Below are 24,568 nucleotides of genomic sequence, written 5' to 3'. Positions count from 1 at the left end.
TGACTAATTTCTATATTTGGTACCTACTTTTCTCATTTCACATTTATTCTAACAAAATTCTTGCCTAGAGAGTCCTTGAAATCACTCTTGTGCTCCACACTCTTGTGCTCCACACTCTTGTGCTCCACTCTTGTGCTCCACAAAGTCCTTATCCATGTGTCTGACTGCCCAGCACAGTAGTCTCAATGACCCAAAACTCATTTAGTGAAGAAAAGATATAAGTGATTGAGCAATATAATATCTAGAATGAGACTACTATAAAATACTTTTCAGTTCTAAGTTTCTGAACAGTGCACTAGGTAGTGTGTGACCCATGTAAGAGCTTCAGTCCTACATGGAAGTATCACAACATTGAAAAAAAACTAAGTATTTTTCTCTCTCACTCTCTCAATAATTTAAAAAGAAAAAAAAAGTTGAAGTAGTAAAATAGTTGAATCATACATGTAGGAGTTTCCATATCTGCATAAATAAATAAATAAATAATATTTTAGCCCTCCCATCAACTAGTAAGATCTTGGAGAAGTCATTTGAATTCCATAAACCTTATCTGTTGAGTGAGCAATATTTAAGTTATGGTGTTATTCCAAACATTGTATTAGTAATAATTTAATGTTATAAATGGTGACTATTAGTGGCAGTAATGTGAAAGAAGCATAAGGCCCATGGGAAAACTGCAATAAACTCTATTATTTAGTCCACTGGGAAGAGTCTGACTTGGAAGGAAAGAAGTGGGAACTCCCTCCTATATTCAGATTGTTCCAGATAATAGTATGGTCTTGTGTGCACTGGACCTGAGAGACATATTACCCTATTTTACTGGCAACAAGAGGTTGAGAGTAAGCAATGTGAAGCTATGATATATATATTTTTCCTCTTAACTGGAGTCCAAGTTTGCACAAATGTATACTTGAAAACAAGCCTGAAATACAATCCATGCCCCCTTTGTTTATCTGAGAAATTACCACTTTTATCTGCTGAAAGTAAAACCACAGTCACTTTCAGAGTAAAAGGCATTGCAGTGATGGATTTTTAATGTTGACACTTATTTGGCAAAGCCGACCCCAACAAAATGGGATCCTTTCTGCTGCCTACAGTCACTTAATATTTTAGAAAGTAACCACCCACAGATATCCCTATGGATGTATCCACTCATCTATGCCTTGGAAATACCCTGATAGTGATAGTGCCCACTGTCCCAGTGTCCTTGAGCTAAGCTCACAGCATATATACTTTAATTTTCTCTTCTTGCACATTCCAGGCCTTTGTTCTACCTCCCATGATTTATTTCAGGATATTTTTAATGACCCACAGGGACACTATTAAGTATGCACAGAGCTTGACATTCCTGAAGTGTTCACAAGCTACAGATCAGTGAGCAAGTCATAGGAACCCACCCACTGATCCAGAGACTTTCTGGAGATCAGTGTGGCAGTGTTCATGAGGGCCCTAGAGCTGTTTTTTCTCTATGATCCACTATTTGCTTTCTAGGAATGACTTTAAAGAAATCAACCAAGGACACAGGATAGTTTCTTCAGGGAGCTTTTTGTCACTGAAGTGTTTATAAGAAAGAGTAGGTTAAAAGTACACAATGGCATATGAATTGTGAATAAGCTCCAAGAATATTGTTGGGGAAATGTTTCTGTTTCAATGATGTGTAAAATTAACTATATATATATATATATATATATATATATATATATATACAAAAAAACTATAATATACAAAACTATGTACAAGTTATGAGCAGCACTTTTTTAACTATGTATGTAAACATATACATCCATAAAAGACCAGAAGAAATTGTACTTAAATGTTATTGTGTTCTTGCCCAAGTTGTTAAAATTTAGAGATTTTTTATTTTCTCCTGTTTTCAAGATTTCCTATAGCTGAATTTATATTAATTTCATAATCACAAACAGAATGTGATATTCGAAAGAAAGAGTAAAGCGATTCACTCAACAGCTATTTGTTGAATGTTTAATTAACTAGTACTGATACTTTCAAGGTGAAAAAATAAAGAAAACATCAATGGAAAACTGACACAGCCTAATGTTCTTTCTTAAAAATTTTTTTTCTTATACCTTGAACTATACAGGTATATTACAGGCTATGAAGGAGAGGAAAATGTGTGCTAATTGTTTTGCAGAGGCTGAGCTCAAGGTCATGGTGCTCCCACATCCTAGGAGTGTTTTCAGGTGAAGTTGCTTTCTTGGCAGGCCTTGCATCCCACACCCAGCCCTTCCCTGCTTCTGGGTAACAGGGAACCATTCTAAATTTTCCAAGTCTCCTCTGTCTCTTCCATGCCTCACATATTCAGACAAACAGACAGACAGATATTCTTGCCTTGCAACTATAAAATTCTCCTAGATAAGAGATTTGCATTTCTTCCTTTGAGTATGTATGCAAGCCTTTCTCCCAGATCCAGCTGCCTAATCCAGATGTTCTCACAGCCATTTTACAGTCCAGGTCCAGATGATAGGACCATCAAGAAGGTCAAAGATCAGAAAGGATGGATTTTCTTTCTTTTTTTTTTTTCCTTACTCGATTCTAAAGGACACAGTTCTGAATAATAAACTAGGAATAATTACTTTCAAAGCCCCTTAAGAGTCCACTGCTCCACCACCTGCTTGATTTCCTGTGAGTGTAAAGTGATCTCCTAAGCCTCCAATCACTTCCACGTGCCCAGTGTGCAGTGCAGCCTGTGTGCTGCATTTGGTCCTCCCCCCTTCATGGGTTCTTTTGTAGGGACTATGTTCTACACCTTTTACAATAGCCCATGTTGCATTGGGAGCCTCTACAGCATCCATATTTTTCTCTAAAAGCCTAAACAGAGACAGTGCAAGCACTGGATTCCACAGGCTCTGTCTCACACTGGCATTTCCAGATACACAACAGAGGGGCCACACTATCTTTCATTCTATTCCTTAGCCTGACCTTTGGATTACCTAGAAGGCAAGAACATAGCCACCTGCTTTCCTGATGAGGTGATGAGGAGGATCAGCTGGGTAAATGATCACTGAGATTTGTAAGGTTTTATGCTGAGGTTAGCTGCAGTTATTATTAGTTAAGAGGTGTTTATGACTCACAGGATACAATTAGATACCAATTATCTGCTAAATTCCATGACCCCAACCACAGCTGTAGGGTAAACAGGCCATGGAGAGACTGGAATGTCCATGGAGCACAGGGACTATGCCAGGAGAAAAGGAGAGGTGCCTGACGTCCGATACAGAAGGAGAAAGGCAGAGAAGAGGGTCGGGATAAAAATGTAGGGTGTAAGTGTTCCTGACTTGCATACTGCATAACTTGTCTTTCATGTGTGAGGCCCCAGTATGCATGCACACACACACACACACACACACACACACACACACACACACACACTTAGGTAATCCAATCCTGTAGGTATATGTACTTATAAATTCTTAGGCTGGGCTGTAGCGCAGTGGATTAAGTGCACATGGCATGGATCGCAAGGATCGGTTCAAGGATCCTGGTTCAAGGCACGGCTGCCCACCTGCAGGAGTGTTGCTTCACAGGCAGTGAAGCTGGTCTGCAGGTGTCTTTCTCCTGCACCCCCCTACCTGTCTTCCTTTCTCGATTTCTCTCTGTCTTATGCAACAATGACAGCAGTAATAATAATAACAACAACAATAAACAACAAGGGCAACAAAAGGGATAAAATAGCCTCCAGGAGCAGTGGATTCATAGTGCAGGCACTGAGCCCCAGCAATAAACCTGGAGGAAAAATAAGTAAATAAATAAATAACATTCTTGGTCTGAAGATTTTTGTTTAAATTCTGGTCTTCAGTGGATATGAGCCTATTATTCAAGTTGTTTGTATTTGAGTGGTACTAGTGGCAATGGTAAGGCTGGGCATCTATGAGGGTATACATTTCAACCCACCATACCTAGTTTGTTGCCTCTTTCTATGCCTCAACTTTCTCATCCTCAATAACAACATAACACAGAAGCAATCTCATGGGTCTGTGAAAATGACTTAAAACCTGAGAGCTACTTCAAATAGGGCCTGGGGGCCATCCTGACAAGACTGAGGCAAATTTTAATTTTAATTTATCTGTGAAGGTTTTCAGTTACAGTCCTAAGAACTTCGAGTTCCATGTTCCTAAAATGAGTATAGTCAATGTCAATGTCACTGATGGGTAAGAGAAGGTTATCAAAAACAAATCCAGAAGAAAGTGGGCACACAGAGGAGTCAAGAACTCCAACATTCAGTAAACCACAAAGTAGCGGACACATCAAAGTATTTTAAAGCCAAATGTAGCCCCCACTTGCTGGGGGAAAGCTTTGCCTATGGTGAAGTAGTGTTGCAGGTGTTTGTCTCTCCCTCTCCACTTCCCCTCTTCCCTCTCAATTTCTATTGTTTCTAACAAAAAAATTATAAATATATATATGTATTTATATATATATGATATATATTTATATATCATATATATAAATATATATATGATATATATCAGAATATATATATATTCTGATATGTATTCTGATATATCTATCAGAATGGAGCAAATAGACCCAGACATTACAAGGACTAGTGTTTAGGGGCATCTAGTCAGTAGTAGATTTATAATCCATAGGTCCCTCCTGCCTCATAAGTGACTAACCAAGCTTTTAACCTCAACTCTGGACCTTCTTCTGGGATTCTTCTTCAAAAACCACCACCATAAATGAGAGAAGATACCATATACTAACTTAAAGACTGAGTGCAGTCACTTTATTGAATGTCTTTGCATGTTTCCTGAACTTAGGACTTTGGAGAGAATCAGATACATTTATAGTCAAACCTACTCTTATAACCAAGCTCAATCAGAGCACATTGGGTGGGAAGGGCTATGTAGGGCTGTAGTAGAGAGAACTGGAATGTCATTTTGCACTTGCATTGGGCCTTTATCACAAGTCTGATAGAAACTTTTTGAGTAAAATAGAGAAAGATGAAAGACATTTCAGGAGGAGGCACAAAGAGAGGTAGGATCAAGATGATGATCAGGAAATAATTCTTAGTTCTTTTGCATGTGAACAACTGATCTGTACTAGGTGTGTACACAGGTGAATAAGCAATGGCACTGGCTCAGGAAGTTCCTATGGAGCAGGCAAAGAGACTCAGAAAAGTGAGCTGAAGAATGTCATAGAGGCTTGAAGGAGCACACCCAGTGCAGACTGAGAGCAGATAAGAGGTGGAGAGATGTTCTCCACTTAGTCAGAAACATCATAATTACAACATCTGGAGTTCTGTGTTGTGAAAAGTCTCACAATTTCCTTCAAATCACATAAATTATTTCTCCTAATTAAGACTCATATATGGGCTAAATTATACACACCCTATCTTTAGATGTTAAACTCCTCACCTCTAGCACTTCAGGATATGATTGCACATGGATTTGAATCCTACAAAGAGGTAATTCAGGAATCAAGTGGTGGTACACCTGGTTGAGCTCACATGCTACAATTCTCAAGGACTTGGGTTCAAGCACCCAGTCTCCACCTGCAGAGAGAAAATTTCATGAGCAGCGAAGCAGTGCTATAGGTATATTTCTCTCCCTCTCTAACTCCCCCTTCCTCTGGATTTCTCTGTGTCTATCCAAATTCAATAAATAAAATAAATTTAAAATAAGAGTTTAAAGCACTGCTTAAACACCTCAGACTGTGGTGTTATATTAAGACTTCCCTTGCAGGGAGTCGGGTGGTAGTGCAGCGGGTTAAGTGCACATGGCACAAAGAGCAAGGATGAGCGTAAGGATCCCACTTCGAGTCCTTGGCATCCCACCTGCAGAGGAGTCGAAGCAGTGAAGCAGGTCTGCAGGTGACTATCTTTCTCTCTCCGTGTGTTCGCCTCCTCTCTCCTTTTCTTTCTGTCCTAACAATGATGACATCAATAACAACAACAATAACTACAGCAACAATAAAAAACAACAAGGACAACAAAAGGGAAAATAAATAAATATTTTTAAAGAATTAAAAAGACTGACCTTACTAATTAATACACTCAATAAGAGCTAGTCTTGAAATAAAGGGAGTTTTACTCCTTCAGTGGATCCAGAATGTGAAAAGACAGATGCCACACACATGGCATTGTGGTTTAGTAAATTACCAAAGTAGATGGTTAGGCTGTAGACATAAGGCCCTAAAATGAGGTTGCAGATACTTGGCGAGGTAAGATATTAAAATTATATTTCAAGGATAAACCGGTGTTGCAAACAGGTTCTGAGATACTTTCTAGTTTGAGTAATAGCCAGTTATTCCATGGAATAGAGTAGAAAACAAATGAACCTGAAGACACCCAACAGACACTGCATGACAGCAAACAAAATGACCCCCATGGAAAAGCTGCTCAGAATTCTTCAAAAATCCATTTCCTGCATACTTTCACCATTATCTCTCACTCACAGAAATCTTTTTTTTTTTTTTTTTTTTTAGATAGAGACAGAAAAGGCAGAGAGGAAGAGAGTATCAAAGAGACCACAGCACCAAAGCTGTGGGTGCCAAACCTGAGCCTAAATTGTGCACACTTTCCAAGTCAGCTATTTCACCAGTCCAGTATAAATGCATCTAAATATTTCTTCTGGCCAACTTCCCTCAGTTCCTCCAGAGGTGAAGACTACCATACCACCCTAGTAGGAATAAGTTCTTCATATGAAATTTACATCATGTGAAGACAGGAGCATAGCAATTTGCCTTTACCTCTGACATGTCACCTTCTTCCCTGAAAAGAGTCAAAGAGAAGGATATAATTTTAGATTAAGCTTCAGTGAACCCACCCAAATCTCTTGGCTATCTCCAGTCCAGGAAGCCCACTGGTTCCTTGGTGGGTAATCCAGCAATAGTGATACACATGTTGGTAGGAAGTGTTGTTGGTTTAACTCAAAGGCACAGCTCCCCAGGATTGTCCTTCCTATCACAGTTGCAAAGAGAAAAGATAATGTCAGTCATCTGCCACTCCAAGGCAACTTAAAAACCAACTATATGCAAAGGACTTTGGCTAGTGGGTAAAACTTGCTGACCTTCACTCTTTTGATTCAGAAAATGATAATGTGTTGGAACAGGTGGGAAAGCAACAATTTAGGGAAGACTTAAAAGGAGAAAGCACAGAAATACTGCCTAAGACATTTTAGTTCAAATTCTTAGGTTGTACCAAATTTCAAGCCTGGGATTTGGAGAGCAGGACCTCTCCTTTCACTTCTATAGTCTCTGATGGGGCACTGGTGAGTCCTCTGAGGTAAATTTCAAGTCAGAGGTCAGTCAGTGTCAGAGACAGCACTAACCACTATTAACTGGTGCTGGGAAATTATGCAGATGCAGTCACATCTGCCATGTTGTCCCCTCAGGCTATTGCTAGTTCCCTGAGAGTTGCCATGTTGTGCCCTCAGGGCATTGTCGATTACCCAGGGTAGTTGAAGTGCTTTGGTTACTCCTCCCCCTTCCCATTCTCATGAGAGTTATTATCCTACCCTGGAGTGCTATGGTTACTCCCCCCCCTTCCCATTCTCACGAGAGCTATTCCCATAAAAGCCCTCCTTCTTCTGCCCCTTTCTCTCTTGCCCGCCTTTCACTTCAGTGATTAGACACAGGGAAGGTTGCTGCATGAGGTGGCCATTTTTGCTACCTCCACGTGGCCCAAGCTGCTTCTCTCTCACCCAACTCTGAGGTGCCAGCGCAAATAAAGATTTGTGTTCCCTCTTCACTCCGGATCTCCTCTCTCTCTTCTCCATGGAGCAGCTCGACACACTGGTCACAGACTTGACCACATGCACTACTAAGTGACTGAAAATCCACTTAGAAGAGTCTGTCTGAACCTTGACAATTCCCTAACAGTCAATTGACTATACACAGTGACTGGAACATTTAAGGGGTTCAGCATGTGAAGAGAGAGAAAAATAGAGATAGAGATGAGAAAGAGAGATAGAATTACAGACTATCAAAATATTAAAATAGGTGGTTAGGTTGGAGGCATGGACTATACCCTGATAATCAAAGCCATATGTGCCAAACAAGGGAGTGGACTAATAACTTGTTTAAGGGACAACTTGAAATTTAACAAATAAATAAAAGTTATTATTAAAATATTGACAAAACTAAGTAATGTTTTATTTATTCATTTATTAAATAAAGATAGAAAGAAATAGGGAGGGGGAGGAACAGAGATATATAGAGAGAGTTATAGAGATACTTGTAGCACTGTATCATTGCATCAGTACTCATGAAATTTACTTCTGCTGATGAAGACTTGAACCCAGGTCCTCATGGATTGTAACATGCTGGCTCTACCTGATGTACCACCATCTGACCCCTCCAGCAAGACATATTAGATACACTGTCATTGCCTAAGAGAATTAATAGGCATGGGGAGGGAGTGTCTAGGAATCTGGAGCCTTCAAATATTCCTGTTTTCCTAATTCCACCCTGTCTGAATCAAAAGAGAATTATTTTATGTTCAGTACCCTCCAAGTTTCCAATTTAGCATAAATTGAACACTACTTAATCATCTATAAGTTAATAAAGTCATCAAATCCAGTAGGAATTAACATATACTTCATAAGAGAATTAAAAGAAGCAAATTGTTGACTAGTTTGTATAGTTGTCGTGTTCAAGAAACTACTCACTTGGACAATTGATTCATCACTTAATTGATTTTCATAAATTGAAAAAGGGTTAAAATAAAAATCTAAATAGATAATGATATTTATAACACTGGAAGAGGAAACTTAACCTAGAGATGAGAGAAGTATCAGGAATGTATGTAGCCATGAACATTTTGTACAGGGAATTGACAGCGGATGAGGAAGAAGAAATAAAAAGCATTGAGACTGCGCCATATTTTCTCAAACAGTGAAGAACAGTTGGCCTGTATTCTATTTGATACATACACAGCCTTAAGAAGCACAGTTCAACCTTTTGATCTCATTTTTTAAGCATGGTTAGAGACATGGTTTTCCAAGATTATGGAGTTAGCACTTTATGAAATCCAATCCTTTATTCAGACCTTGAAATTCACAGATTTTCTGTGAAAGATAGAGGTTCAAGGAACAGTCAAGTAGAATCCTCTCATCCACCGGGGTATTCTCAACATTTTACAAAGTATAGGTGTATAAGAAATGAAAACATTGAATATATAAGTGAGTAATAATAATGGTGATAAGAGTGCTGATATTCCTGGTATATATTAAGTGTGCAGAGATTGTATTTATTTTCAATAATGTGTGATAGTACTCTTCAATTCATTCTGCAAAGATATGTTGGAAAAAAAACACTGTGTTTCGGGTCAAAGCAACAGACCTTGTAATGAAGCATGAAAGATCCAAAAACAATTTTTTTTAAAGCTTGAGTCAAGCAATGCTTTCCCCCAGAGGCAAACTGCCGAAAGTAGCTTGATTGCATAACAGGAAACAGAGTCTGTAATCCGACCGCTGGGTACTCAGTTTATACCTAGATTCCTGGGACATGTGGTTCAAATACTTAGAGAAATGCTAAATAGCCAGCTGTGCCTGTGAGTTCTACAGGGACAGAGTGAGAGAGAGCTCACACTCCTCTTCTGTCTCTAAGTCCTAGCACTTTGCTGACCCAGTGCCTTGCCTGTCATTCTGCCTCTTCTTTCTCCCATTTTCCAGCCTGCTTTACACACCAAAACCAGGGTGTTTCGTCTTCAGAGCAGTTCAGATTGTAGCATCATCCTCTTGCTCAAAACCTCTAGGAGATTCCAAGATATCTGGGTATAGAGGATCTCAAAACTAGAGGTTGCATCAGAATCACTTGCAGGATGATTCTAAGCACACATTTCTGGGTCTCAAAGCCAGAGCGTCTGGTTCTGTGGTCCTGGGTAAAGAAATTCCCAGATGCTGCTGCTGATTCTCATGCTGCTGGCCCAAGAGCTCAAGAACTAAACTTTGAGAAACAGTTTTAAGGGGGGCGGTGATGGTGCACCAGGTTAAGTTCACATAGTACAAAAGGCAAGGGTTGGTGCAAGGATCCCGGTTTCAGCCCGACTCTCCACCTGCACTGGGGTCACTTCACAAGCAGTGAAATACACCTGCAGATCTTCAGGTGTATTTCTTTCTCTCCCCATCTGTGTCTTCCCCTCCTCTCTCAATTTCTCTGTGTTCTCTCTGTTCTATCCAACAACAGCAACAACAAGAAGATGGAAAAAATGGCCTCTAGGAACAGTGGATTCGTAGTTCAAGCACCAAGACCCAGCTATAACTCTGAAGGCGGGGGGGGGGGGGGGAGGAAGGGAGAGAGAGAGAAAGAGAGAGAAAGGGAGAGAAAGGGAGAGAAAAGGAGAGAGGGAGAGGGAGAGGGAGAAGGAGAGGGAGAGGGAGAGGGAGAAAGAGAGAGAGAGAGAGAGAATTTTAAATGATATCGAAAGACCTGATCTTCAACTCCATTTTTTAATTGGGTGTCAGGTCGTGGCTCTTGCATTCTCTTCTATGAACCTCCCTATTTCAATCAATATCAATTGTATATTGAGATGTTTCTAGTTAGGGCTGCCATGTGTGTTCCTATCTCTTTGTATCTATTTATCGTGTGTCTCTGCCAGTCATAATATGCTCATCCTGCATCCCCATAGGGGATACCTCAAACTCTCATCTTCCCCACTAGCCCTCCACCAACTTCTTCATACATTTGACACAGATCCTTCTCTATTCCAATATACCTTCCTTTCAATGAGTCCTTTCTGGCCTCCCTTTTCAGAGCATGCTCACTATTTTCAGTTCTTGTAATAACTTATCTACAGGTGATTACCAACTTTAAACTCAATTTCTGTTTCTATGAATCAACTTCTTGTGTGTACTGCTAAAATGTGGGCAGTGTAATTCAGTAGCTTAATGCAATCTGTCTGAATTGTTTGCGACTCTCTTTTCTAATATGTCCTCATTTGTGTGTTAGCACAGCTTCTCAAGGTCTCTGCTTCTTCATCTAAAAAATGTGAGAAATAAATATAGTCTGCAATGGTTTTTAAACAAACCTGAAAATCCTCTCATACTTCTCCCCTTGCTTAGTCTAAGCTTAGTGATTTATTTGCAATCGATGGAATACAGTAGAAGTGTTGTTAAGTGATCCTGAAATGAGGTAATAAATGTCATAGGGCTTTGTTTGTTCCTTAGGTGTGTTCTCTTTTAGAAAATCAGCACCCTTCATGCAAATGTCCAAGCACATGGTAGCCCACAATTCCTGCTGTGGTCCCAGAAGACAAAAACTTTGTGAAACATGCTTGATGAGTGCCACCTAACTAAGCCTGGTGACCTCCCAAACAAGAATAGACAATTAAATGGCTGCTATTATTATAGATCTAGAGGTGATTTATTCAGCAATGATCATTATACTACATAGTTTGAAAGTTAAATGAAACTATGAAAAAATTTTGTCTGTATTCTGGCCACCTTGAGACTAATGCTTATATCTTTACATCAACCTACCCAACATCCAAACTATGGCTTTGCCTATATGTCTTATTCCAAGTCACTTACTTCTTCACACATATACTTACATCTATGGCTCATACACTGCAGTTTTCTCCAAACACTTAGAAGCAGGGCCAGGCAATGGCACACCTGGTTAAGTGCACATATGACAGTGCATGAGGACTCAGCCAAGTTCAAGTCCCTGATCCCCACCTACAGGGGGAAAGCTTCATGAGTGGTAAAGCAGGGCTACCAGTATCTCTTTATCTTTTTCCTTCTCTACCTCCCCCTTCCCTCTTAATTTCCCTTTGTCTCAATCCATTAATTAACTGATTAATTTTAAAAAGCTCTAAAGAAGGCACCAGTTCACCTACATATTTACCATACCTAGGACAGCTATGATCTTGACCATCCCTGACTGTTTCCATTAGGAAGATATGCTCAGAGACTGTATGGTGGTGCCCAGGCTCTTATATAGGCGCACTCTTCAACCTGTTCTTTATCTGACTTTCTAGGCAATGATAAGAAATGTTAATGTGTCTGATTCTACTTCTTAAATGGTCATTGTGAATTTCATAGTGTACCTTGCCCACATTCCTCTACACTTCTCTCCAAAGGTTCCTTACTCACTGAATCTCTGATAAGCACATAGAGCATGAAGAACACTGTGATTTCTGAATCATGACCAAAGAACCTCTGGAGAGATGTTTCTGACTTTTCTCCTAATAATTTCTTGGTCTATGCCTCTCTGCCCTCTGTTTTGATCAAGGGTCTCAAGCAAAACAATATAGCAACCATATCAACCACCTATCAACTTATCTATCTAGCCATCCATCTGTCTATCACATATATATTTACTAAGAGATTTTGCTTAAGTGATTGACACACAGAATTGTGGAGGCTGGCAAATCCAAAATCTGTTGAGTAGAAATAAGAGTGTATTAGGCCAGCAAAATATCTCTCAGGGATAGTGTACTTGCTTTGTCACATGCATGACTCACCCAAAACCTAACCCCCACCACACTGAAGGAAACTTTGCTGCTGTGGTTGCCTTCTCAGTGCCCATCTATCTTTGTGTTTTTTTTTTTTAATATTTATTTTATTTATTTATTCCCTTTGTTGCCCTTGTTGTTTTATTGTTGTAGTTATTATTGTTGTTGTCATTGTTGGATAGGACAGAGAGAAATGGAGAGAGGAGGGGAAGACAGAGAGGAGGAGAGAAAGATAGATACCTGCAGACCTGCTTCACTGCCTGTGAAGCGACTCCCCTGCAGGTGGGGAGCCGGGGCTCAAACCGGGATCCTTATGCCGTTCCTTGTGCTTTGCGCCACCAGTGCTTAACCCGCTGTGCTACAGCCCGACTCCCTGTTTTTGTCTTTCTATCTGGGAAAAAAAAAAAGGCAACCTGGAGCAGGGAAGTTCCAGCGATGGGAAGAAAAAAACAAAAGCAACCTGGAGCATGGAAGTTTCAGTGATGAAAAAAAAAAAAAAGATGAAGAGAAGGAAGGAGAGAGAAGAGGGAAGAAGGAGGAGGAGGAAAGGGAGAACTTGCTAAACATCTAAGAGAAATATGATGTCACAGTCTTGAGGTGAGTTTCAGATAATTCTGGAAACAAAATTCTCTCTTCTTTGAGATAAGTTAGTTTTTTGTTTTTTCCTTAAGTTCTTGAACTAGTTGCATGAGACCCACCTACATTATGGAGACTAATCCACTTTATTCACAGACTGTTGGTTTAAATATTCATATTATCTAAAAATAATTTTTCAGTAACATTTAAACTAGCGTTCAGCCAAATACTTGATGTCATGTCATATTTAAGTTGATCCACAAAGTCATAAAATAAACCATCACAGATCTTTTCACTTGGAATCTAACCACTGCTCTGTGAGCCACCTAAACTACCTAGAAAGACCAGGAGGAAGCACTATGCTCAGCAGTAACAGTAGAGTGTAACTGACCAGTCAGCCAGTCCAGGAGCCAGACATTGAAGGAGAACTTCTCTGGGTAACTCCAGCTCAGCCCTCAGCTATTAATATCACTCCTGGTCATTAAAGTCTGTCCAGTTTTGGCCCCAGAGACCATGGGGTGGGGGGATATACATGTCCCCTTTTTTGTTTAGGTTCATGACCCACAGAAAATGTGATCACAGTTAAAATGGTGGTGATTTTATGTTACTGCACCTGGAGACAGTTTGATAGATGATAACACATAGCAGAATACTATTTAAGAGAATAACCGATGTAACCCTCAGTTATAAGTCAAGGGAGTGTTTCGCTGGTTTGGTTCTGAAATTCACAACTCCCAAATCAATTCTCATTAAATCAAATCAAAAGGCTTTTCACATCTCCCTGTCTCATCTTTCTATGTTCTTCTTCAAAAATATAAACTTCTGGGAGCCAGGCAGTAGCACAATGGGTTAAGTACACATAGTGCGAAGCACAAGGACTGTTCAAGGATCCCGGTTCAAGCCCCTGGCTCCCCACCAGGAGATAGTTCACTTCACAAGCAGTAAAGCAGGTCTGCATGCATCTAACTCTCATCTCTGCCTTGCCCTCCTCTCTCAATTTCTCTGTCCTATACAACAACATCAATGATAACAGCAACAACAATGGAAAAAAAGATGGTGGTCAGGAGCAGTGGACATGTAGTGCAGGCACTGATCCCCAGCAATAACCCTGGAGGCAAATATATATATCTGAACCATCCTAAGAAGTATCAATTTTAAAAGCATTTAATTGTATGTGCCACTAAATCCTCAACAAAACAAGTCTGAAGAGTGGATCAGTTTAAAGTTTAGAATAAAATCCAATTATGGTGAGGTTATGGATAAATAACAGCTGAGGACACATTAGGGGTTACTCTATTAAAAAAGAAGAAGGAAACATTATAATTACTGAAGGTAGTGAGTGATTCTTTCCATTTACAAGGACTCTCTTGTGAATTTCATAGTTAGTTCTGAGCTGGCCCAGAGCCTGACGCAATGAAAGACACTGGGAACATACACAAATATTAAGTTTGATTTATAGGAAAATGACTTTCCTTGGGGAGGAAAAAGAAGAGTAAGACTTTGATTCTCAGATTCATTGTTAAAATGGTTGTAAAGAGCCACATCCACTTTTGTTGAATGGATGAAGGTAGAAGGCAAAAAAAAAAAAAAAAAAAAAAAGCCTGGCTCATAGTATGCTCACTAGAGAATGGCTCAAGGTGTTCTCAAGCCTTGATCTCAACTTGTATAGTAAAAAGAGTGTTTGAAGAAACTTGTTAGAATCTAGAGTCCAGGCATCCCACTGCCCTAAACTTGGGAAGGAAACCCTCAATTCTCAGGTCCCTTAAGCAAAGACACAATGATCAGGATACAAGATAAGAAGAGAAACTTTGTCTGTGCTGTTAAGACTAGAGAAGGGATACCAGGAGGTTAGAAAACAGGAACACTCACTCCAGATTTTTAAGCATTTCTCCACAGGTACTCAGCATCCCAGATGTAGTCAAGGACCAAAGATTCTCAGCGGTCCAAATCAAGAGTTTTCCAGAAAGAACTGAGGTATGTAAACATTTGAGGAATCTGTAAGCATCACTGAATCCATAAAGAAAACCTGTGTTGTTTGAAATGGTCTAAATTCACTATGCCAGGAATGGTTGACAAATTCCACACCCTCATTCACTAGACCTTTTCAGAATTCTATCCTTATAAAAAATAAAAATAAAATAAAAACATCATTTTCTACAACATCCAGAGTTGTTCACTGAGACTGAGTCAATCATAGAAATGCAATTAATAGATCTCTAGTGTCTTCTGTTGCCGGGATAGCCTGAGAGTACTTCTTCCCGAGCTAGTGCTCTCTGGCTTGGAGAGAACTCAACTGGAGCCGATCTAGGCTGCTGCGTGGGAAAAGGATCAGGAACTCGTGCCACACTAACTTCCGCAGGAGATACACTCTGGAACTCTCAGAGCCGGAAAGCAATTTCCAAGTGTCTTTAATCAGAAGAGCAGCTGTTTTTATACTCTCCAAGTAGGGTGGAAACAGGATGTGATATAGAGAGGGTGGAGAGAAAAGTGACTGGTGAAAATCAGAGTGTGACAAGGAGGGGGCGGAACAGGCGAGAATCCTATCACTGAACCACCAATGCCCTGGAGGGAGTGCTTTATGTAAATGTAAAAGTGATTTATGTAAATAGACCAAAGCTTTGAATGGGATCAGTAAATCCCTATATAGGCATATGGTTAAGCAGAAGCCAGGGGGAGGTGGCATACTACCCAACATCTCCCCCTTTCTTTTTAACTATTTGCCATAGTATCAGGAGTGCGGGGCACTTTGTGAGGCAGGGAGACTGATAAGAGGCACACCTTTTTTGGGGTTCTACTGTCCCTCCTTGCTCAACCTCTCCGTGGAGAGAGAGACTAACAGGATTGACACACCCCTCAGGCTCAAGCCCTTCCAAGCTCAACCATATCCTCACAATTCCCCAACATCTTCCTCTTACTTAATGGCCATATAGAACTGGGTCAATGTCTGTAAAAGGCTTCATCTCTGTCAGGGGAATAGCAGTGTAGGGGTGAACAGAAACCTGTTGGGAAGAAAGCAGAATGATAGTGTGTAAGTGTCTTCAAAAAGAACTAGCACAAGACAGGGAGGGATAAGTAAGAGTAGCAAGAGACAGAGTGAGCCTGATGGGTGGAGGAGTGGGGGCCTGATAAGCCGAGGGGCTAGAGGGGTGATATGGCATTGCAAAATCCCGAGTCAGCTGGCGGAAAGTTCTATGAACTGCTACAGTCATTCTTCAAGAAGTCCAGCAGTATAAATGGAGTGTCCAGCAAGTTCTATAGAAGCATCAGTCCAATGTCAACAGCCAGGAAATAAATGCCACACGTCTATCTTGATGGAGGAGGACGGCCACTGGAACTTTTCTTCTCTGTAGATAGTGACCTGGAACCGCCAAAACATGGTGGGCGAAACAGAAGCAGGAAGAGCAGACACCGATGGTTGAGAGAAAGGCAGTAGGAAAGTCTTGTCCTTTGGAGTCTGTGAATCAGGTTCTCCAGATCGTGTCAGGTCACATCATGGGTTTCGGGGGATGGCTGTAATTGTGGGTCATGTCAGAGGTCAGGGGTCCAAGATGGATTTCTGGGGATTCTATATGAGCAGATGCTTCTTTATGCGAAGGCTTGTCATAGCTGTAGTCAATTACTTATGAAAAAACTTTGTAACAAATTAGAAGTTTACTACAATTGATAACTCAATGATTATAATTTGTTTAGGTATCTTTATAATTTCGTGTAAAGGTCATCTTATGTGACCTCATGTAGCAGTCTTTATATAGCAAAATTTTCATACCGAATTTAAGTCACATATATTGATTCTTAACTATTTTTACATTGGGTTTTTAAGCAAACTCAGGTTACTAGAGTTAACACATTTTAGTGACAATTTTTTTTTGGTACACTTACAATATCGGATTGATGCCAAATTTGTTGTGGATTAATTTCCACAAGATAGCTTACAGGACATTTTTGGGGGCCCTCCAAAAATGTCCTGTATAGAGGATTTGTATTTTAACGTAGGAGATGATGAATTGTCACATTGAATATTTAGAGTTTTACCTTAAACACTCAGTTACTTAAATGAATTGATTTTACCTCTTCTCGTAAAAATGTAGCTTCGAAGTTACAATTTAACTGTTAAGTTAATGTTTACCAAACTTGAAACACGCATATTAAACATATAGTTTATAACACACAGGAGAAGAAAAACTTGTAAATAAGACATATCATTTCAAATGTGAATTTAGATCTACTGTCATAGTTGAACCATCTTTACTCACACATTTTAAGACTAAACATTTCATATTGATATCAAGACTTAAAAAAGAAATCAAAAGGGGGAATGAGCAATTTTTGGACTGTTTCTGGACGTCTCCAGAAACCATGGCTGCGTCCAGCCGTTTTATATAAAGTCAGTTAACTTTCAGAGTACTCTGAGCACAATGGGTCATACAAAAATTTAGGTCACTCAACTCACTCAATTTTTTTTTTCACTCACTCACTCACAAAACACAACTGGCCAGTCATAGCATAAGACATTCATTGGGGGGGGGGGGGAAGAGTTCTGTGAATCAGATTTTTTTTTTGATTCTGCCATGCTGTATTATAGATCCTGGGGTGCATCCTGTAGCCAGTCCTCTTGCAGCCAGTCTTCTTGCAGTGTTTCTTGTTCTTCAGGGATATCAGCGCCATCATGTGGGTATTGCCGGACATGGCGGGCAGGAACCCAAACAGGCTTGGAGTAATTTTGTGGAAAAATACATGTGAAACCCCTCCCCATAGTCAACAGGGGGTCAGGTACTTTCCAAATTTTATCAAGTGGGTCTTTCCATTTGACTTTAATAGCTGGGAGGGTGGGTGCTACTTGCTAATGAAGAATTATAGGATGTCGGTCTGAGTTTTTGTAAATATTAAAGAGATTTAATGTAGTTAAGGCTTTTGCCAGCTGGATATTAGGGGGGTACATTTCCCCTTTTTCTTTATTTAATTGAGCCTTAAGAGTTTGATGGGCCCTCTCAACAATGCCTTGTCCCTGTGGATTATACAGAATGCCTGTAGTATGAGTAATGTTCCAGAGGGAACAAAAATCTTTAAATTGTTTGCTGGTAAAAGCATGTCTATTATCCGTTTTAAGTTGAAGAGGTAAGCCCATTACAACAAAACAGGAAAGCATATGGCTTATAAGCTTTTTTGAGTTTTCTCCAGTCTGAGCTGTAGCCCACATAAACTTAGAGAAAGTATCAATTGAGACGAACACATATTTTTGTTTGCCAAAGTTAGGTATGTGCGTAACATCAATTTGCCAAAGAGTGTTGGCTTTTAAACCTCGAGGATTAACCCCGAGTCTGAATAGCAGGTGTTTTGATTAGACCTGCACAGGAGGAACATGTAGCAAGAATACATTTTAACTGTGGCAGAGGAATATCAGGAAATCGAGCTCAAAGACCTTTAAGATTAACATGGGTTAGGGAATGAAAGTCAGCAGGATCCGAGACAGAGGCTAGGAGAATTCCTGTGGAGGCAAGGTGGTCGGCTGCAGCATTCCCTTCGGGCAGGGGACCAGGAAGAGGGCTATGGGAACGTAGGTGCTGAACATACAGTGGATGGGTTCGAGAACAGAGCATAGAGGCAATTTGAATTAAAAGAGGAGAAAGTGGGTTGTCATCAATTCTTACATAAGATCGAGCAAGCCATGGAAGTAAGTTAACAGTATACACACTGTCAGAAAAAAGGTTGAAGGATTCTGGTACAGCTTTTAATGCAAGGAAAACAGCATAAAGTTCTTTGTACTGAGGGGAATTATCAGGAAGTTCAGTAAAGAGAGGTTTGGGGTATTGCTGGTCTGGATAATATATGAGGGCAGCAGCTCCCTTTTTTCCACCATCAGTGAACACTGTAGGAGCAGAGGGGATGGGATCTCAAGAGAAAATTTTAGGTACTAGTAGAGGCAACAGAGGTAAAGAAGCTATCAAATTATTAGAGGGAAAATGATTATCTAATTGTCCTGGAAAACCCATTAAACTTATGGAAAAATGAGAATGGTGGCGTATGAGCCATTTTGTATCTGTGAGAGAAAAGGGAAGAATGATTGAATCTGGTTCCCTTCCTAAGATCTGAACCGATCTGTTTCTTCCTTGGCGAACCATAAATGCTAAGGCATCAATCTCGGTAAGGAGTCTTGGAGCTTCGCCTACTGGCGTATGAAGCCATTCAAGAACGCCATGTTTCTGCCACAATGCCCCCACTACCATAGGGGTGGAGTTAAAGATTAGAAGATTTACTGGAGAGGAGGGGGAGAACCGAATGAGGTGCATGTCCTGGAGAGCCTGGTTAACTTTTTCCAGTGCCAAGGAGGCTTCGGGGGTTAACATACGCTTTGAGGAGGGCTGTTTGTTTCCTTTTAACAGATCGAACAGTGGTTGCAGGCAGCTCGTAGGCAGATAAAGATACTGCCTAAGCCAATTCAAATTTCCAAGAAAACTTTGTAAAGAAGCAAGAGTGAGATTAGAAGGAAAAGTAACACAAGGTTTTAAAGGACAAATCTGCATTAGGGAAATCTCTGAGCCTAAGAAAGATATTGGAGAGATTAGCTGTATCTTCTCAGGAGCTACATTAAGTCCACTTCTCTTTAAGGCAGGGATTAGAAAATCACGTAGGGCGGAGAGATCTGTATCTAATTCTCCCCATATTAACACATCATCCATATAATGAAAAACCTTAAGGCCCTTATGAATATATGGAAAAAGGGCAGATTTAACAGCCTCTTGACAAATAGTAGGACTATTAGCCATGCCCTGGGGCAGTACCACCCATTCAAATCTATCGGCAGGGCTGGCATTATTAACAGAAGGAACAGAGAAAACAAAACGTTTACAATCTTGTGGGTATAAGGGAATAGAGAAAAAACAATCCTGTATATCAATAGCTATGATTGGAATTCCTGTGGGAATTGCGGAAGCAAGAGGCAAACCCCTTTGGGGGGAACCCCAAACCTGCATGGTTTTATTAACTGCACGAAGATCTTGGAGGAGGCGCCATTTTCCTGAGTGCTTTTTAATCACAAAGACTGGAGTATTCCATGGGCTCCGAGAATGACAAATGTGTCCCAAAGATAACTGCTCTTGGACGAGTTCTTTTAAAATTTCTAGCTTCTCCCTAGTCAAAGGCCACTGTTCCACCCAGACAGGCTCATTAGAAAGCCAATCTAAGTGGGGAGTTCTGTTACGAACAGTGGCAGTTAGTATTGGGGGTGCTGGTTGGGTCTAGCAGTCTCACAGGAGTGAGTGTGGTGTCCTGCAGAGGTGTCTGAGGATATCACTACATCTAAAGATTCCAGCAAGTCTCTTCCCAATAAATTGGTGCTTATATCAGCTATTAAAGGTTGAAAGCATCCGGTAGTCCCTTCTGGATCTTCCCACACAAGGGAATCTCGTGTGTGGAATGCCTGAGTCAATTCTCCAACACCATGGTGGTGTTGGTCCATGGTAAGCGTGGTCCTGGGAGGAGTTCCCAACTCTGGGGAACCTCTGTTTGTCTTAATATTGTCTTATCTGCTCCCGTGTCAATAAAACACTTAAAAGGAATATTACCAATCTTTACTGTCATAGTTGGGTGACCCCTTTCTAAAACAGGGGTGGTGCATAAAATCTCAGGCTCCGAATTCGAGCTGTTCTCTTGCTCCAGCCGGTTATTTCTATGCTGGAAGTTCCCACATACCGCGGGTTCCTCCTTCTGCTCACCCTCTGTTATTGTTACTTGGCGTGGTGGGTGTAGCGATGGATTGGGTCCCAAGCTGGGCTTCTGTTTGTGGAAGAAGTGCACAGCACCAAGCGGGCGACCTGCTTCATTCCCTCTTGGGGGCGGGGCTAAGGGAAGCCCCACACCTAGTTTGAATCCCTGTTTACATTTGGCAGAGGCGTGCCGTTCCTATGGAACCTTGACCAACAATCTCTCCTCCAGTGAAATCCTTTCTGGCATCTAGGACAAGGCATTCGTGGTCTCTGATTCCCTGTCTGGAGGCGGGGTTGCCCTGACTGGAGGTGGGGTCGCCCTGACTGGAGGTGGGGTCGCCCTGACTGGAGGCGGGGTCGCGGTCTATTTTCTGGACATTGGTTACGCCAATGCCCTTGGCGACCGCACTGAAAGCAAGCCCCTTTTTGCTTATGTAAGGTAGCTGCATAGGCCTGTAACATAGGTCCTTGAAAAGAGCTTGATCTGAGATCCTGTGTAGCTAGAATCCAAGTATCTGGGTGTTCGTTTTTAAGAGTGATACAGGCCTGTCGAAAATGCGGAAGCATTCCATCCCAGACTATGGATCGCAGAAGGAGAAAACGAGCGTCAGGATTATAAATCTTCCTTTCCAAACTCGACTGGACCCTGGCAATGAATTTAGCGAGGGATTCATCAGGTTCTTGTTGCAGGGAGAGAATGGGGGCTGAGGCTGCTCCCATGGGTGGTGTTAATCGCTCCCATGCTTTTAATGCACACAGGCGTACTTGATCAAAATACCCCGCTGGAAACTTGGCTTCCGCCTGTTGAATCCCTGTTTCTAATTGGCCTGTTCCAAACAATGCATCAAAATTCCCCTCTGGCTGATTTTGAATATTTTTCCGCGATTGTTGTAAACATTCATCCCATTGCAGGAAGAGGGGGCCTGGGAGCATAGCACGAGTTACATCCCTCCAATCTTGGGGGGTATTAAGGTTCTGAAGCAGGCCTTGTAAAATAGACCTGGTCCATGGGGCATGAATACCGTCATCCTTGATCGCCTGGCGTAGTTCCTTCAGGTCTGTGGCAGAATATGGATACCAGGCCTGAGGTTTTTGTCTATTGGGGGCAACATTGACTGGAAATGTGTGGACTTGCTCTGATAAGTGTGTAGCTGTATGAGGAGTCACCGTGTGGCAGCTTCTGGACAAGTGTCTGAAGAAGTGGTTTTGGAGGCTACAGGAGAATTCGGACATGTGTCTGTTAAAACAGGGGTGGGCGAAGAAGCAGCCGTGGAGGCAGCAGGAGGTTCCGGATACGTGTATGCCAAAATGGGGGTGGCCGAAGAAGTGGCTATGGAGTCCAAAGGAGAATTTGGACATGTGTCTGCCAAAATAGGGGCCTCAGGGCAAGTTGCCAAAATAGGGGCCTCAGGGCAAGATGCAGAGGAATTAGGGTGGGTCAAGATCACGACAGGCCTTTGCTTCTTCTTGTTTTTAAGGTGCTGGTTAAGTTCTATGATCACTTCCTTTATCTCTTGGACCTCAGCCTCTAGGTCCTTAAGCCTTTTGAGAGGTTGCCCTATATATCCCTTAAAAGCTGCTATGATGATCAACAGGATATAAGGTGAAGCCCCGAGAAAAATGTCCCAGATATATAAAAATTGTATACTGGAAAAAGAATGCAGAATTTGGAAAAGATTTTCCATGGTGGAGAGATCTCAGGAAAACAATAAGAACGAAAAAAAATCACAGTGCCTTAACACAATATTGCAGATACCCAAAAGGTGTGTACTTATCTAAGATGTCTTCTTGTAAATCTGCTGCTTACGTGTCCCTGTTCTGGGCACCAGATGCTGGGATAGCCTGAGGGTACTTCTTCCCGAGCTAGTGCTCTCTGGCTTGGAGAGAACTCAACTGGAGCTGATCTAGGCTGCTGCGTGGGAGAGGGATCAGGAACTCGTGCCTCACTAACTTCCGCAGGAGATACACTCTGGAACTCTCGGAGCCGGAAAGCAATTTCCAAATGTCTTTAATCAGAAGAGCAGCTGTTTTTATACTCTCCAAGTAGGGTGGAAACAGGATGTGATATAGAGAGGGTGGAGAGAAAAGTGACTGGTGAAAATCAGAGTGTGACAAGGAGGGGGCGGAACAGGCGAGAATCCTATCACTGAACCACCAATGCCCTGGAGGGAGTGCTTTATGTAAATGTAAAAGTGATTTATGTAAATAGACCAAAGCTTTGAATGGGATCAGTAAATCCCTATATAGGCATATGGTTAAGCAGAAGCCAGGGGGAGGTGGCATACTACCCAACATTCTGTGGGATCTAGTGTTCTCAGAAGCATTGCTAAGATCTGAGACATCACTTAGACACTCTTGACATGTTTTGGGAAGAGTACTCTGCTAGAAGAATCATGCAGTTAGAGTCTGAGTGGGTTCTGTGATCTCTCTGGGGAATGTGACTGAACATCCAATTGCCTACTTTTTGATTGTCTCACCTCAGAGACTTTGCATGACTGCTGTGTGAGTGCCAACTCTCATCTCACCCAAGGAAGAGACCTCTGGGCTATTTGCCCGATCTATATTGGTAAGTATAAATAGCTTTTCTGGTGAGGTCTGTGAGAAAGGAAGGTTTGGTTTGACAATACTTTCTATTTTTCAGACAAAAGCAGGCTGTAAATATCAGATACGAATCTACATGTCAGAATGTGGTGAGAAAAGTATCTGGTTTCCTTTATTTGTTTTAATATGTTTAGTTCTTACCTTAAGTCTCATCTTATCAGTGAAGACAAGAGATGCCGTATAAGTCATCTTTGAGGCTGATCTCACAGTCTTGACCTCAGTCTTGTCTGTATGACTTTCCAAGAAGGGCAAGCAATGCTGACCCAAGGACTGTGGTGGGGAATTTCTCATATGACATAAATAGGGTCATAGGCAGCCCTATCTGCTGATGTGAAATTAAGCCATCATGTCTAGTTTGTACTACATCCCAAACAATAAGTCCTTGGCCACAGGGCTCTGCTGCTCTCAGAAACCTAGAAAGGGGGGTCAGGTGGTGGCACAACTGGTTAAGCGCACACACCACAGTGCACAAGGAACCAGGTTCAAGTCCCTGGTCCCCACCTGCAGGGAGGAAGTTTCATGAATGGTGAAGCAGGGCTGCAGGTATCTCTCTGTCTCTCTCCATCTCTATCTCCCATTCTCCTCAATTTATCTCTGTCTCTATCTAATAAAAAATAAATAAAAATAAAGTTTTAAAAAAGCCTAGAAAGGACTTCCAGTACACACACCATGGAGAAAGAACCAAATATTTACTACCTGTTCTCCATTTGATATTTTATATTATACTGTTTTCCTTCAAAGCATCTGTCTTATCCTGATATTATACTATACATTATTTCCTCTCTGCCCTCTCTAATTAAATATATACTTCATGATGCCTGTCTTCACAGTTGCATCCTTACTACTCAGGAACTACTTATGACAATAAGTTGTATTATCATTTATAATAGCTACTATAATATAAAAGACTGACTAGGTGACCAAACAATAGGTCTGAGTATTTTCATTATTCTGCAATCTGGGAAATCTAAAATCAAGGTCCAACAAGATTGGTGTCTAAGGCTTCTCCTCTTGGGTTGTGGTTAATATCCTTTCTGTGTCTTCATATAGTACATACAGAAAGAAATACAGGAAAGTATATATATGAAACATTGACAAAACCATAGGATACAGGGGGTACAACTCCACACAATTCCCACCACCAGAACTCTGTATCTCATCCCTTTCCCTAAAAGCATTCCTATTCTTTATCCCTCTGGGAGTATTCACCCAAGGTCATTATGGGATGCAGAAGGTGGAAGGTCTAGTTTCTGCAATTGCTTTCCCGCTGAACATGGGT

The 24,568-nt window shown here is 41.2% G+C and overlaps 1 protein-coding gene across 1 annotated transcript in view; it reads right to left on the bottom strand.

Moving 5' to 3' along the window:
• Positions 1–5,472: 5,472 nt before the first annotated feature.
• The window catches only part of CXCL12 (C-X-C motif chemokine ligand 12), a 67,049-nt gene continuing 47,953 nt past the window's right edge, over positions 5,473–24,568 (bottom strand). The window contains exon 4 of the mRNA XM_060191879.1: positions 5,473–5,506. Within this exon, the coding sequence (XP_060047862.1) occupies positions 5,488–5,506 (19 nt within the window). The 3' untranslated portion in view covers positions 5,473–5,487. The remainder of the gene's footprint in view (positions 5,507–24,568) is intronic.

This window comes from Erinaceus europaeus, chromosome 1, assembly GCF_950295315.1.
Source record: "Erinaceus europaeus chromosome 1, mEriEur2.1, whole genome shotgun sequence".
Taxonomy (NCBI): Eukaryota; Metazoa; Chordata; class Mammalia; order Eulipotyphla; family Erinaceidae; genus Erinaceus; species Erinaceus europaeus.
The sequence above is the reverse complement of the archived record's forward strand: the minus strand, read 5'-3'. Positions and strand labels throughout refer to the sequence as shown.